Source organism: Telmatherina bonti (genome assembly GCF_933228915.1).
Source record: "Telmatherina bonti genome assembly, chromosome: 8".
Classification (NCBI taxonomy): Eukaryota; Metazoa; Chordata; class Actinopteri; order Atheriniformes; family Telmatherinidae; genus Telmatherina; species Telmatherina bonti.
Window position 1 is genome coordinate 4,070,178 of NC_136626.1, and position 16,487 is coordinate 4,086,664.

Below are 16,487 nucleotides of genomic sequence, written 5' to 3' on the forward strand. Positions count from 1 at the left end.
CTTCTAAGGAGACAGGAATATGACAGAAATCCCAATCTGGACAAACTATGACCAGGAAATGATGCTATCAGGCTTATGTAAAAATACTTTAATACTTTGTTCCTGTTACACACTGACATCAATCCTGATGTTTTATTTTATTCTCATTGCACTTTGCTCCAGTGTTATTTATTTACTTACCTAATTGTTTTTAATTTATTCATTCATTCATTCATTTTCTGAACCGCTTATTCCAATTCAGGGTCGTGGGGAATCTGGAGCCTATCCCAGCTGGCTTTGGGCGACAGGCAGGGTACACCCTGGACAGCTCGCCAGTCCATCACAGGGCAGTTTAATAAGTGTTTTTAGTTGAATTTTTAGTTTTAGATTAATTTAATTTAATTTAATTTAATTTAATTTAATTTAATGGCCCTGTGATGGACTGGCGACCTGTCCAGGTGTACCCGCCTTTCGCCTGATTGGCTCCAGCTTCCTCGCAACGCTTATTATAACCCTGGATCACCAGTGAGCTGAAAAAGCTGCTGAACATCAAAAAGAAAGCCTTCAGGGATGGAGACAGGGAGTTATTGAGGGCAACACAATAACAACTTAAAACACAAACTAAGAAGTGCAAGGAGGACTACAGGAAGAAGTTAGAAAGTCAGCTCCAGCAGAATAACCTGAGGGATGTGTGGTCTGGAATGAAGAAGATCACCGGCTTCAAGTTAAAGGGGGACCAGCCTGATGGAGGTCTGGACAGAGCTAATGAGCTGAACATATTCTTCAACAGGTTCAGTTCACCCCCTACCTCCAGCCCAACAGACCACACACCCTCCATAAGCCCACTGCTTTCCTGTCACGCCTCCAATCTGTCACCCTGCAGCTCAGTCATGGACCAGAACACAGCTTCATCTCCCTCCACATCAGGACATCCTGAGACCTCCACCTTGTTTGTCTCCTGCAATCAGGTTAAGAAGCAACTTGAGAAACTGAACCAGAACAAGGCTGCAGGTCCAGATGGTGTCAGTCCCAGAGTTCTCAAGACCTGCTCAGAACAACTATGTCCGATTCTCCAGCACCTTTTCAACACCAGTCTGAGACAAAATAGAGTCCCAGTGCTGTGGAAAACCTCCTGCCTTGTTCCAGTGCCTAAAAAAACCCAACCAGCTGAACCAAGTGACTACAGACCAGTTGCCCTGACATCTCACATCATGAAAGTCCTGGAGAGACTCTTACTGGCTCACCTCAACAAGCAAGTAAACACCTTTCAGGACCCATTCCAGTTTGCATATCGTAATGGACTTGGGGTTGAAGATGCCATCATATACCTGCTCCAGAGAGCACACTCTCATCTGGACCATTCAGGCAGCACTCTGAGGGTCATGTTCTTTCATTTCTCAGTGCTTTTAATACTATTCAGCCAGCTTTGTTATGTGAGAAGCTCCATAAATTCCAGGTGGATACCTCCACAACCACCTGGATCTATGACTACCTCACAAACAGACCCCAGTTTGTGAGACTGAAAGGTTGTGTGTCTGAGATGGAGGTCAGCAGCACTGGTGCACCACAAGGAACTGTACTCTGGCCATTCCTCTTCACTCTGTACACCTCAGACTTCCAGTACAACTCTGAGTCCTGTCATCTGCAGAAATACTCTGATGACTCTGCAGTTGTGGGGTGTATCAGGGATGGACAAGAAGCAGAGTACAGAGAACTGGTCAGTCAGTTTGTTAAATGGTGCGGTGACAATCATCTCATATTGAATAGCAGCAAAACAAAAGAGATGATTGTTGACTTCAGGAGGAAGAAGAATAAACAAAGCACTGTTTCCATCCTGGGAGAGGAGGTGGAGGTGGTGGAGGAATACAAGTATCTTGGAGTTCAGCTGGACAACAAACTGGACTGGAAATGCAACACTGACTACATCTACAAGAAAGGTCAGAGCAGACTGTACTTCTTAAGGAAGCTGAGATGGTTTAACGTCTGCACCAAGATGTTGCATATCTTCTAGAAGTCTGTTGTGGAGAGTGCAGTCAGCTTTGCAGCATCTGCTGGGGTAGTAGCATCAGAACCAGAGACTTGAAGAGAATCAACAAACTGATCCAGAAAGCTGCTTCTGTGCTTGGAGTAACTCTGGAGCCGCTGGAGCTGATTGTCCAAAGAAGAATGCTGCACAAGCTGATGAAGATGATGGAGGGTTCTTCACACCCTCTCCACAACACAGTGATGAAACAACAAAGTGTGTTCAGTGAGAGGCTTCTTCAGGTCCCATGTAAGACTGAAAGATACAGAAGATCATTCCTGCCAGCAGCCATCAGCCTCCGGAACAAGACCTCCTCTAGTTATTATTATTATATACTACAATATTTCCCTTTGGGGATTAATAAAGTATTTTTCATTTTCATTTCATTATTAAATGAATGTTTATTATGAACCGCTAGGTGGCGGCAGAATGGGAGGCCGTGTCTGACCGAGCGGAAATGAAGGGAAGAAGACGGGGTGACGTTTTAACTGTGCGACGGGGAGTCCGGTAGCATTAGCATGTAGCGGCGGTTCGGAGCTCCGCTGCTGGGTTTATCTGCTGGTTCCGACTGAAATGGACCCCGCGGACTCCTCGGCGGCTCTGTGAGTGCCTGTTAGCTGATGTTTGTGTGTTTTCAGAGAAGATGACGCAGTTAGCCGCTATCTTTAGCCTCGCTTGCTGACGTCATCAGTGATCCCTAGTCCCCAGCTGATGACGTAACGGTCGGACGGCCGGTGGTGTCCGGGAGCAGAGGAGGCCGCAGGAGGAGGCTCTGAGCTCCGGGTCCGGTATGGAGACCTGGACCCCGAACCCGCGAGCCAAGCCGTTCATCCCGCGTCAGCAGCGGAGCTGGTACCGGACCTGGAGGTACCGGACCAGCAGGAGGACGGTCCGCAGGGCGTGCCAGGTGGGTTCCACCTCCTCAGGTGACCCCCCCCCCCCCCCCCCTCCCCCCCCCCCCCCCCCCCCCACACACACACACACACACACACACTAACACACACACACACACACACACACAGGCTGGAAGTTCAAGACCAGGAGGAAGAACTGGTTCTGGAGACCAGAAGGCTTCTTCTTCAGAGTCTGGAGACCTGAAGGCTTCATCAGAGGGTCTGGAGACTTGAAAGCATCTTCATCAGATGAAGACCTGAAGGCATCTTCATCAGATGAAGACCTGAAGGCATCTTCATCAGTGGAAGACCTGAAGGCATCTTCATCAGTGGAAGACCTGAAGGCATCTTCATCAGATGAAGACCTGAAGGCATCTTCATCAGATGAAGACCTGAAGGCATCTTCATCAGAGGAAGACGTGTCCATGCCGTTATCAGGGTCTGGGTGTCTGATCTGGGTCTGTGAACATGGTGGTGAATCTAAGATGACCGGATTGAGATTCTGTCTGCAACATGTTGATGCTGAACTGGGAAGACTGGACTCTGACAGCTGCTCTGCAGACGTGTCCATCTGGTCCTCCTGCCGTTCTGGAAGAAGGGGCCCAGTTTGCCGCCATGTTTGCCGCTAAGGAAACGCAGATCCAAACCTTTCCTCCGTTTTCTGAGTAATCCTTCTGGGTCAAGAGTTCAGAGGATGATGATGTTTCTTCCTCCGCAGGCGGCTGCTGTGCTGTTTCTCCTGGTAACCGTCATCGTCAACATCAAACTCATTCTGGACACCAGAAGAGTTAGAGATGAAGATGCAGCAGCTCAGGAATACGGTGAGAAACGTCTCCACATGTTTCCTTCCCATGTGCATCTTAACACTGCTGACACAACTGCTTGATGTTCTCGCAGAAGACGTAATTCCCAACATGGAGACGCCTCGCAGGCCGGCCAACGGTCGCAAAGTCCTGGACATCGAGGTCTATTCCAGCCGCTCCAAGGTCTATGTGGCTGTAGACGGAACCACGGTGAGAAAGGCTGGCTTTTACTCAAGTTAGAGTTTTAGTTTAGAGCTGGGAAACTTCAGTCTTAGCGTTAGCTGTTAATATTTTCAGCAGGAATAAACATGTTTACAGCAGGAATAAACATGTTTACAGCAGGAATAAACATATTTACAGCAGGAATAAACATGTTTACAGCAGGAATAAATATGTTTACAGCAGGAATAAATATGTTTACAGTAGGAATAAACAAATTTACAGCAGAAATAAACATGTTTACAGCAGGAATAAACACGTTTACAGCAGGAATAAACACGTTTACAGCAGAAATCAACATGTTTACAGCAGAAATAAATATGTTTACAGCAGGAATAAACATGTTTACAGCAGGAATAAACATGTTTACAGCAGAAATCAACATGTTTACAGCAGGAATAAACATGTTTACAGCAGGAATAAATATGTTTACAGCAGGAATAAATATGTTTACAGCAGAAATAAACATATTTACAGCAGAAATAAACATGTTTACAGCAGGAATAAACATGTTTACAGCAGAAATCAACATCTTTACAGCAGAAATCAACATGTTTACAGCAGGAATAAACATGTTTACAGCAGAAAACAATATGTTTACAGTAGAAATAAACACGTTTACAGCAGGAATAAACACGTTTACAGCAGGAATAAACACGTTTACAGCAGGAATAAACACGTTTACAGCAGGAATAAATACGTTTACAGCAGAAATCAACATGTTTACAGTAGGAATAAACAAATTTACAGCAGAAATAAACATGTTTACAGCAGGAATAAACATGTTTACAGCAGGAATAAACATGTTTACAGCAGGAATAAACATGTTTACAGCAGAAATCAACATGTTTACAGTAGGAATAAACATATTTACAGCAGAAATCAACATATTTACAGCAGAAATCAACATATTTACAGCAGAAATCAACATTTTTACAGCAGAAATCAACATTTTTACAGCAGGAATAAACATATTTACAGCAGAAATAAACATGTCTACAGTAGGAATAAACATATTTACAGCAGAAATCAACATTTTTACAGCAGAAATCAACATGTTTACAGTAGGAATAAACATATTTACAGCAGAAATCAACATTTTTACAGCAGAAATAAACATATTTACAGCAGAAATAAACATATTTACAGCAGAAATAAACATGTTTACAGCGGGAATAAACATGTTTACAGCGGGAATCAACATGTTCACAGCAGGAATAAACATGTTTACAGCAGAGGTAAACATGTTCACAGCAGGAATAAACATGTTTACAGCAGAAATAAATATGTTTACAGCAGGAATAAACATGTTTACAGCAGGAATAAACATGTTTACAGCAGGAATAAACATGTTTACAGCAGAAATAAACATGTTTACAGCAGGAATAAACATGTTTACAGCAGAAATAAATATGTTTACAGCAGAAATAAACATGTTTAAAGCAGAAATAAACATGTTTACAGCAGAAATAAACATGTTTACAGCAGGAATAAACATGTTTACAGCAGGAATAAACATGTTTACAGCAGGAATAAACATGTTTACAGCAGAAATCAACATGTTTACAGCAGGAATAAACATGTTTACAGCAGGAATAAACATGTTTACAGCAGGAATCAACATGTTCACAGCAGAAATAAACATGTTTACAGCAGGAATAAACATGTTTACAGCAGGAATAAACATGTTTACAGCAGAAATAAACATGTTTACAGCAGAAATAAACACGTTTACAGCAGGAATAAACACGTTTACAGCAGGAATAAACACGTTTACAGCAGGAATAAACACGTTTACAGCAGAAATCAACATGTTTACAGCAGAAATAAATATGTTTACAGCAGAAATAAATATGTTTACAGCAGGAATAAACATGTTTACAGCAGAAATCAACATGTTTACAGCAGGAATAAACATGTTTACAGCAGAAATAAATATGTTTACAGCAGGAATAAATATGTTTACAGCAGGAATAAACATGTTTACAGCAGAAATCAACATGTTTACAGCAGAAATCAACATGTTTACAGCAGAAATCAACAGGTTTACAGCAGAAATCAACAGGTTTACAGCAGAAATCAACAGGTTTACAGCAGGAATAAACACGTTTATAGCAGGAGTAAACACGTTTACAGTAGGAATAAACATATTTACAGCAGAAATAAACATATTTACAGCAGAAATAAACATGTTTACAGCAGAAATGAATATGTTTACAGCAGGAATAAACATGTTTACAGCAGTGTTTACAGCAGAATTAAACATTTTTACTGCAGAAATAAACATGTTTACAGCAGTGTTTACAGCAGAATTAAACATTTTTACTGCAGAAATGAACATGTTTACAGCAGGAATAAACATGTTTACAGCAGGAATAAACATGTTTACAGCAGAAATCAACATGTTTACAGCAGGAATAAACATATTTACAGCAGAAATAAACACGTTTACAGCAGAAATAAACATGTTTACAGCAGGAATAAACATGTTTACAGCAGGAATAAACATGTTTACAGCAGGAATAAACATGTTTACAGCAGAAATCAACATGTTTACAGTAGGAATCAACATATTTACAGCAGAAATCAACATATTTACAGCAGAAATCAACATATTTACAGCAGAAATCAACATTTTTACAGCAGAAATCAACATTTTTACAGCAGAAATAAACATGTCTACAGTAGGAATAAACATATTTACAGCAGAAATCAACATTTTTACAGCAGAAATCAACATGTTTACAGTAGGAATAAACATATTTACAGCAGAAATCAACATTTTTACAGCAGAAATAAACATATTTACAGCAGAAATAAACATGTTTACAGCGGGAATAAACATGTTTACAGCGGGAATCAACATGTTCACAGCAGGAATAAACATGTTTACAGCAGAGGTAAACATGTTCACAGCAGGAATAAACATGTTTACAGCAGAAATAAATATGTTTACAGCAGGAATAAACATGTTTACAGCAGGAATAAACATGTTTACAGCAGGAATAAACATGTTTACAGCAGAAATAAACATGTTTACAGCAGGAATAAACATGTTTACAGCAGAAATAAATATGTTTACAGCAGAAATAAACATGTTTAAAGCAGAAATAAACATGTTTACAGCAGAAATAAACATGTTTACAGCAGGAATAAACATGTTTACAGCAGGAATAAACATGTTTACAGCAGAAATCAACATGTTTACAGCAGGAATCAACATGTTTACAGCAGGAATAAACATGTTTACAGCAGGAATCAACATGTTTACAGCTGAAATAAACATGTTTACAGCAGAAATAAACATGTTCACAGCAGAAATAAACATGTTTACAGCAGGAATAAACATGTTTACAGCAGGAATAAACATGTTTACAGCAGAAATAAACATGTTTACAGCAGAAATAAACACGTTTACAGCAGGAATAAACACGTTTACAGCAGGAATAAACACGTTTACAGCAGGAATAAACACGTTTACAGCAGAAATCAACATGTTTACAGCAGAAATAAATATGTTTACAGCAGGAATAAATATGTTTACAGCAGGAATAAACATGTTTACAGCAGAAATCAACATGTTTACAGCAGGAATAAACATGTTTACAGCAGAAATAAATATGTTTACAGCAGGAATAAATATGTTTACAGCAGGAATAAACATGTTTACAGCAGAAATCAACATGTTTACAGCAGAAATCAACATGTTTACAGCAGAAATCAACAGGTTTACAGCAGAAATCAACAGGTTTACAGCAGAAATCAACAGGTTTACAGCAGGAATAAACACGTTTATAGCAGGAGTAAACACGTTTACAGTAGGAATAAACATATTTACAGCAGAAATAAACATATTTACAGCAGAAATAAACATGTTTACAGCAGAAATGAATATGTTTACAGCAGGAATAAACATGTTTACAGCAGTGTTTACAGCAGAATTAAACATTTTTACTGCAGAAATAAACATGTTTACAGCAGTGTTTACAGCAGAATTAAACATTTTTACTGCAGAAATGAACATGTTTACAGCAGGAATAAACATGTTTACAGCAGGAATAAACATGTTTACAGCAGAAATCAACATGTTTACAGCAGAAATCAACATGTTTACAGCAGGAATAAACATATTTACAGCAGAAATAAACACGTTTACAGCAGAAATAAACATGTTTACAGCAGGAATAAACATGTTTACAGCAGGAATAAACATGTTTACAGCAGAAATCAACATGTTTACAGTAGGAATCAACATATTTACAGCAGAAATCAACATATTTACAGCAGAAATCAACATATTTACAGCAGAAATCAACATTTTTACAGCAGAAATCAACATTTTTACAGCAGAAATAAACATGTCTACAGTAGGAATAAACATATTTACAGCAGAAATCAACATTTTTACAGCAGAAATCAACATGTTTACAGTAGGAATAAACATATTTACAGCAGAAATCAACATTTTTACAGCAGAAATAAACATATTTACAGCAGAAATAAACATGTTTACAGCGGGAATAAACATGTTTACAGCGGGAATCAACATGTTCACAGCAGGAATAAACATGTTTACAGCAGAGGTAAACATGTTCACAGCAGGAATAAACATGTTTACAGCAGAAATAAATATGTTTACAGCAGGAATAAACATGTTTACAGCAGGAATAAACATGTTTACAGCAGGAATAAACATGTTTACAGCAGAAATAAACATGTTTACAGCAGGAATAAACATGTTTACAGCAGAAATAAATATGTTTACAGCAGAAATAAACATGTTTAAAGCAGAAATAAACATGTTTACAGCAGGAATAAACATGTTTACAGCAGGAATAAACATGTTTACAGCAGAAATCAACATGTTTACAGCAGGAATCAACATGTTTACAGCAGGAATAAACATGTTTACAGCAGGAATCAACATGTTTACAGCTGAAATAAACATGTTTACAGCAGAAATAAACATGTTCACAGCAGAAATAAACATGTTTACAGCAGGAATAAACATGTTTACAGCAGAAATAAACATGTTTACAGCAGAAATAAACACGTTTACAGCAGGAATAAACACGTTTACAGCAGGAATAAACACGTTTACAGCAGGAATAAACACGTTTACAGCAGAAATCAACATGTTTACAGCAGAAATAAATATGTTTACAGCAGGAATAAATATGTTTACAGCAGGAATAAACATGTTTACAGCAGAAATCAACATGTTTACAGCAGGAATAAACATGTTTACAGCAGGAATAAATATGTTTACAGCAGGAATAAATATGTTTACAGCAGGAATAAACATGTTTACAGCAGAAATCAACATGTTTACAGCAGAAATCAACATGTTTACAGCAGAAATCAACAGGTTTACAGCAGAAATCAACAGGTTTACAGCAGGAATAAACACGTTTATAGCAGGAGTAAACACGTTTACAGTAGGAATAAACATATTTACAGCAGAAATAAACATATTTACAGCAGAAATAAACATGTTTACAGCAGAAATGAATATGTTTACAGCAGGAATAAACATGTTTACAGCAGTGTTTACAGCAGAATTAAACATTTTTACTGCAGAAATAAACATGTTTACAGCAGTGTTTACAGCAGAATTAAACATTTTTACTGCAGAAATGAACATGTTTACAGCAGGAATAAACATGTTTACAGCAGGAATAAACATGTTTACAGCAGAAATCAACATGTTTACAGCAGGAATAAACATATTTACAGCAGAAATAAACACGTTTACAGCAGAAATCAACATGTTTACAGCAGAAATCAACATGTTTACAGCAGAAATAAACATATTTACAGCAGGAATAAACATGTTTACAGCAGAAATAAATATGTTTACAGCAGGAATAAACACGTTTACCACATAAATCAACATGTTTACAGTAGGAATAAACATATTTACAGCAGAAATAAACATGTTTACAGCAGTGTTTACAGCAGGAATAAACATGTTTACAGCAGGAATAAACATGTTTACAGCAGGAATAAACATGTTTACAGCAGTGTTTACAGCAGGAATAAACATGTTTACAGCAGTGTTTACAGCAGAAATAAACATGTTTACAGCAGGAATAAACATGTTTACAGTAGGAATAAACATATTTACAGCAGAAATCAACATATTTACAGCAGAAATCAACATATTTACAGCAGAAATCAACATGTTTACAGCAGAAATCAACATGTTTACAGCAGAAATAAACATGTTTACAGCAGAAATAAACATGTTTACAGCAGAAATAAACATGTTTACAGCAGGAATAAACATGTTTACAGCAGGAATAAACATGTTTACAGCAGGAATAAACATGTTTACAGCAGGAATAAACATGTTTACAGCAGAAATCAACATGTTGACAGTAGGAATAAATATGTTTACAGCAGGAATAAATATGTTTACAGCAGGAATAAATATGTTTACAGCAGAAATAAACATGTCTACAGTAGGAATAAACATATTTACAGCAGAAATCAACATGTTTACAGTAGGAATAAACATATTTACAGCAGAAATCAACATTTTTACAGCAGAAATAAACATATTTACAGCAGAAATAAACATGTTTACAGCAGGAATAAACATGTTTACAGCGGGAATCAACATGTTCACAGCAGGAATAAACATATTTACAGCAGAGGTAAACATGTTCACAGCAGGAATAAACATGTTTACAGCAGAAATAAATATGTTTACAGCAGGAATAAACATGTTTACAGCAGGAATAAACATGTTTACAGCAGAAATAAACATGTTTACAGCAGGAATAAACATGTTTACAGCAGAAATAAATATGTTTACAGCAGAAATAAACATGTTTAAAGCAGAAATAAACATGTTTACAGCAGAAATAAACATGTTTACAGCAGGAATAAACATGTTTACAGCAGGAATAAACATGTTTACAGCAGAAATCAACATGTTTACAGCAGGAATAAACATGTTTACAGCAGGAATAAACATGTTTACAGCAGGAATAAACATGTTTACAGCAGAAATAAACATGTTCACAGCAGAAATAAACATGTTTACAGCAGAAATAAACATGTTTACAGCAGAAATAAACATGTTTACAGCAGAAATAAACACGTTTACAGCAGGAATAAACACGTTTACAGCAGGAATAAACACGTTTACAGCAGGAATAAACACGTTTACAGCAGGAATAAACACGTTTACAGCAGAAATCAACATGTTTACAGCATAAATAAATATGTTTACAGCAGGAATAAATATGTTTACAGCAGGAATAAACATGTTTACAGCAGAAATCAACATGTTTACAGCAGGAATAAACATGTTTACAGCAGAAATAAATATGTTTACAGCAGGAATAAACATGTTTACAGCAGAAATCAACATGTTTACAGCAGAAATCAACATGTTTACAGCAGAAATCAACAGGTTTACAGCAGAAATCAACAGGTTTACAGCAGGAATAAACACGTTTATAGCAGGAGTAAACACGTTTACAGTAGGAATAAACATATTTACAGCAGAAATAAACATATTTACAGCAGAAATAAACATGTTTACAGCAGAAATGAATATGTTTACAGCAGGAATAAACATGTTTACAGCAGTGTTTACAGCAGAATTAAACATTTTTACTGCAGAAATAAACATGTTTACAGCAGTGTTTACAGCAGAATTAAACATTTTTACTGCAGAAATGAACATGTTTACAGCAGGAATAAACATGTTTACAGCAGGAATAAACATGTTTACAGCAGAAATCAACAGGTTTACAGCAGGAATAAACATATTTACAGCAGAAATAAACACGTTTACAGCAGAAATCAACATGTTTACAGCAGAAATCAACATGTTTACAGCAGAAATCAACATATTTACAGCAGGAATAAACATGTTTACAGCAGGAATAAATATGTTTACAGCAGGAATAAACACGTTTACCACAGAAATCAACATGTTTACAGTAGGAATAAACATATTTACAGCAGAAATAAACATGTTTACAGCAGTGTTTACAGCAGGAATAAACATGTTTACAGCAGGAATAAACATGTTTACAGCAGGAATAAACATGTTTACAGCAGTGTTTACAGCAGGAATAAACATGTTTACAGCAGTGTTTACAGCAGAAATAAACATGTTTACAGCAGGAATAAACATGTTTACAGTAGGAATAAACATATTTACAGCAGAAATCAACATATTTACAGCAGAAATCAACATATTTACAGCAGAAATCAACATATTTACAGCAGAAATCAACATGTTTACAGCAGAAATAAACATGTTTACAGCAGAAATAAACATGTTTACAGCAGGAATAAACATGTTTACAGCAGGAATAAACATGTTTACAGCAGAAATCAACATGTTTACAGTAGGAATAAATATGTTTACAGCAGAAATAAATATGTTTACAGCAGGAATAAATATGTTTACAGCAGGAATAAATATGTTTACAGCATGAATAAACACGTTTACAGCAGGAATAAACACGTTTACAGCAGGAATAAACACGTTTACAGCAGAAATCAACACGTTTACAGTAGGAATAAACAAATTTACAGCAGAAATAAACATGTTTACAGCAGAAATAAACATGTTTACAGCAGAAATAAACATGTTTACAGCAGGAATAAACATGTTTACAGCAGGAATAAACATGTTTACAGCAGGAATAAACATGTTTACAGCAGAAATCAACATGTTTACAGCAGGAATAAACATGTTTACAGCAGGAATCAACATGTTTACAGCAGAAATAAACATGTTTACAGCAGAAATAAACATGTTCACAGCAGAAATAAACATGTTTACAGCAGGAATAAACATGTTTACAGCAGAAATAAACATGTTTACAGCAGAAATAAACACGTTTACAGCAGGAATAAACACGTTTACAGCAGGAATAAACACGTTTACAGCAGGAATAAACACGTTTACAGCAGGAATAAACACGTTTACAGCAGAAATCAACATGTTTACAGCAGAAATAAATATGTTTACAGCAGGAATAAATATGTTTACAGCAGGAATAAACATGTTTACAGCAGAAATCAACATGTTTACAGCAGGAATAAACATGTTTACAGCAGAAATAAATATGTTTACAGCAGGAATAAATATGTTTACAGCAGGAATAAACATGTTTACAGCAGAAATCAACATGTTTACAGCAGAAATCAACATGTTTACAGCAGAAATCAACAGGTTTACAGCAGAAATCAACAGGTTTACAGCAGGAATAAACACGTTTATAGCAGGAGTAAACACGTTTACAGTAGGAATAAACATATTTACAGCAGAAATAAACATATTTACAGCAGAAATAAACATGTTTACAGCAGAAATGAATATGTTTACAGCAGGAATAAACATGTTTACAGCAGTGTTTACAGCAGAATTAAACATTTTTACTGCAGAAATAAACATGTTTACAGCAGTGTTTACAGCAGAATTAAACATTTTTACTGCAGAAATGAACATGTTTACAGCAGGAATAAACATGTTTACAGCAGGAATAAACATGTTTACAGCAGAAATCAACATGTTTACAGCAGGAATAAACATATTTACAGCAGAAATAAACACGTTTACAGCAGAAATCAACATGTTTACAGCAGAAATCAACATGTTTACAGCAGAAATAAACATATTTACAGCAGGACTAAACATGTTTACAGCAGAAATAAATATGTTTACAGCAGGAATAAACACGTTTACCACAGAAATCAACATGTTTACAGTAGGAATAAACATATTTACAGCAGAAATAAACATGTTTACAGCAGTGTTTACAGCAGGAATAAACATGTTTACAGCAGGAATAAACATGTTTACAGCAGGAATAAACATGTTTACAGCAGTGTTTACAGCAGGAATAAACATGTTTACAGCAGTGTTTACAGCAGAAATAAACATGTTTACAGCAGGAATAAACATGTTTACAGTAGGAATAAACATATTTACAGCAGAAATCAACATATTTACAGCAGAAATCAACATATTTACAGCAGAAATCAACATGTTTACAGCAGAAATAAACATGTTTACAGCAGAAATAAACATGTTTACAGCAGAAATAAACATGTTTACAGCAGAAATAAACATGTTTACAGCAGGAATAAACATGTTTACAGCAGGAATAAACATGTTTACAGCAGAAATCAACATGTTTACAGTAGGAATAAATATGTTTACAGCAGGAATAAATATGTTTACAGCAGGAATAAATATGTTTACAGCAGAAATAAATATGTTTACAGCAGAAATAAACATGTCTACAGTAGGAATAAACATATTTACAGCAGAAATCAACATGTTTACAGTAGGAATAAACATATTTACAGCAGAAATCAACATTTTTACAGCAGAAATAAACATATTTACAGCAGAAATAAACATGTTTACAGCAGGAATAAACATGTTTACAGCGGGAATCAACATGTTCACAGCAGGAATAAACATATTTACAGCAGAGGTAAACATGTTCACAGCAGGAATAAACATGTTTACAGCAGAAATAAATATGTTTACAGCAGGAATAAACATGTTTACAGCAGGAATAAACATGTTTACAGCAGAAATAAACATGTTTACAGCAGGAATAAACATGTTTACAGCAGAAATAAATATGTTTACAGCAGAAATAAACATGTTTAAAGCAGAAATAAACATGTTTACAGCAGAAATAAACATGTTTACAGCAGGAATAAACATGTTTACAGCAGGAATAAACATGTTTACAGCAGAAATCAACATGTTTACAGCAGGAATAAACATGTTTACAGCAGGAATAAACATGTTTACAGCAGGAATAAACATGTTTACAGCAGAAATAAACATGTTCACAGCAGAAATAAACATGTTTACAGCAGAAATAAACATGTTTACAGCAGAAATAAACATGTTTACAGCAGAAATAAACACGTTTACAGCAGGAATAAACACGTTTACAGCAGGAATAAACACGTTTACAGCAGGAATAAACACGTTTACAGCAGGAATAAACACGTTTACAGCAGGAATAAACACGTTTACAGCAGAAATCAACATGTTTACAGCATAAATAAATATGTTTACAGCAGGAATAAATATGTTTACAGCAGGAATAAACATGTTTACAGCAGAAATCAACATGTTTACAGCAGGAATAAACATGTTTACAGCAGAAATAAATATGTTTACAGCAGGAATAAACATGTTTACAGCAGAAATCAACATGTTTACAGCAGAAATCAACATGTTTACAGCAGAAATCAACAGGTTTACAGCAGAAATCAACAGGTTTACAGCAGGAATAAACACGTTTATAGCAGGAGTAAACACGTTTACAGTAGGAATAAACATATTTACAGCAGAAATAAACATATTTACAGCAGAAATAAACATGTTTACAGCAGAAATGAATATGTTTACAGCAGAAATAAACATGTTTACAGCAGTGTTTACAGCAGAATTAAACATTTTTACTGCAGAAATAAACATGTTTACAGCAGAAATAAACATGTTTACAGCAGAAATAAACACGTTTACCACAGAAATCAATATGTTTACAGTAGGAATAAACATATTTACAGCCAAAATAAACATGTTTACAGCAGTGTTTACAGCAGGAATAAACATGTTTACAGCAGGAATAAACACGTTTACAGCAGGAATAAACACGTTTACAGCAGAAATCAACATGTTTACAGCAGAAATAAATATGTTTACAGCAGGAATAAACATGTTTACAGCAGAAATCAACATGTTTACAGCAGGAATAAACATGTTTACAGCAGGAATAAACATGTTTACAGCAGGAATAAACATGTTTACAGCAGGAATAAATATGTTTACAGCAGGAATAAACATGTTTACAGCAGAAATCAACATCTTTACAGCAGAAATCAACATGTTTACAGCAGGAATAAACACGTTTATAGCAGGAGTAAACACGTTTACAGTAGGAATAAACATATTTACAGCAGAAATAAACATATTTACAGCAGAAATAAACATATTTACAGCAGAAATAAACATGTTTACAGCAGAAATAAATATGTTTACAGCAGGAATAAACATGTTTACAGCAGTGTTTACAGCAGAATTAAACATTTTTACTGCAGAAATAAACATGTTTACAGCAGTGTTTACAGCAGAATTAAACATGTTTACTGCAGAAATAAACATGTTTACAGCAGGAATACCCATGTTTACAGCAGGAATAAACATGTTTACAGCAGGAATAAACATATTTACAGCAGAAATAAACACGTTTACAGCAGAAATAAACACGTTTACAGCAGAAATAAACACGTTTACAGCAGAAATAAACACGTTTACAGCAGAAATCAACATGTTTACAGCAGAAATCAACATGTTTACAGCAGAAATGAACATATTTACAGCAGGAATAAACATGTTTACAGCAGAAATAAATATGTTTACAGCAGGAATAAACACGTTTACCACAGAAATCAATATGTTTACAGTAGGAATAAACATATTTACAGCCAAAATACACATGTTTACAGCAGTGTTTACAGCAGGAATAAACATGTTTACAGCAGGAATAAACATGTTTACAGCAG

General features: G+C 35.7%; 1 protein-coding gene across 1 annotated transcript in view; it reads left to right on the forward strand.

The window, feature by feature from the left end:
• Nucleotides 1–2,531: 2,531 nt before the first annotated feature.
• pomgnt1 (protein O-linked mannose N-acetylglucosaminyltransferase 1 (beta 1,2-)) overlaps nt 2,532–16,487 on the forward strand; it is a 58,532-nt gene continuing 44,576 nt past the window's right edge. Inside the window, exons 1-3 of the mRNA XM_079245005.1 lie at nt 2,532–2,909; nt 3,614–3,716; nt 3,793–3,908. Coding sequence (XP_079101131.1) covers nt 2,793–2,909; nt 3,614–3,716; nt 3,793–3,908 — 336 coding nt within the window. The 5' untranslated portion in view covers nt 2,532–2,792. The remainder of the gene's footprint in view (nt 2,910–3,613; nt 3,717–3,792; nt 3,909–16,487) is intronic.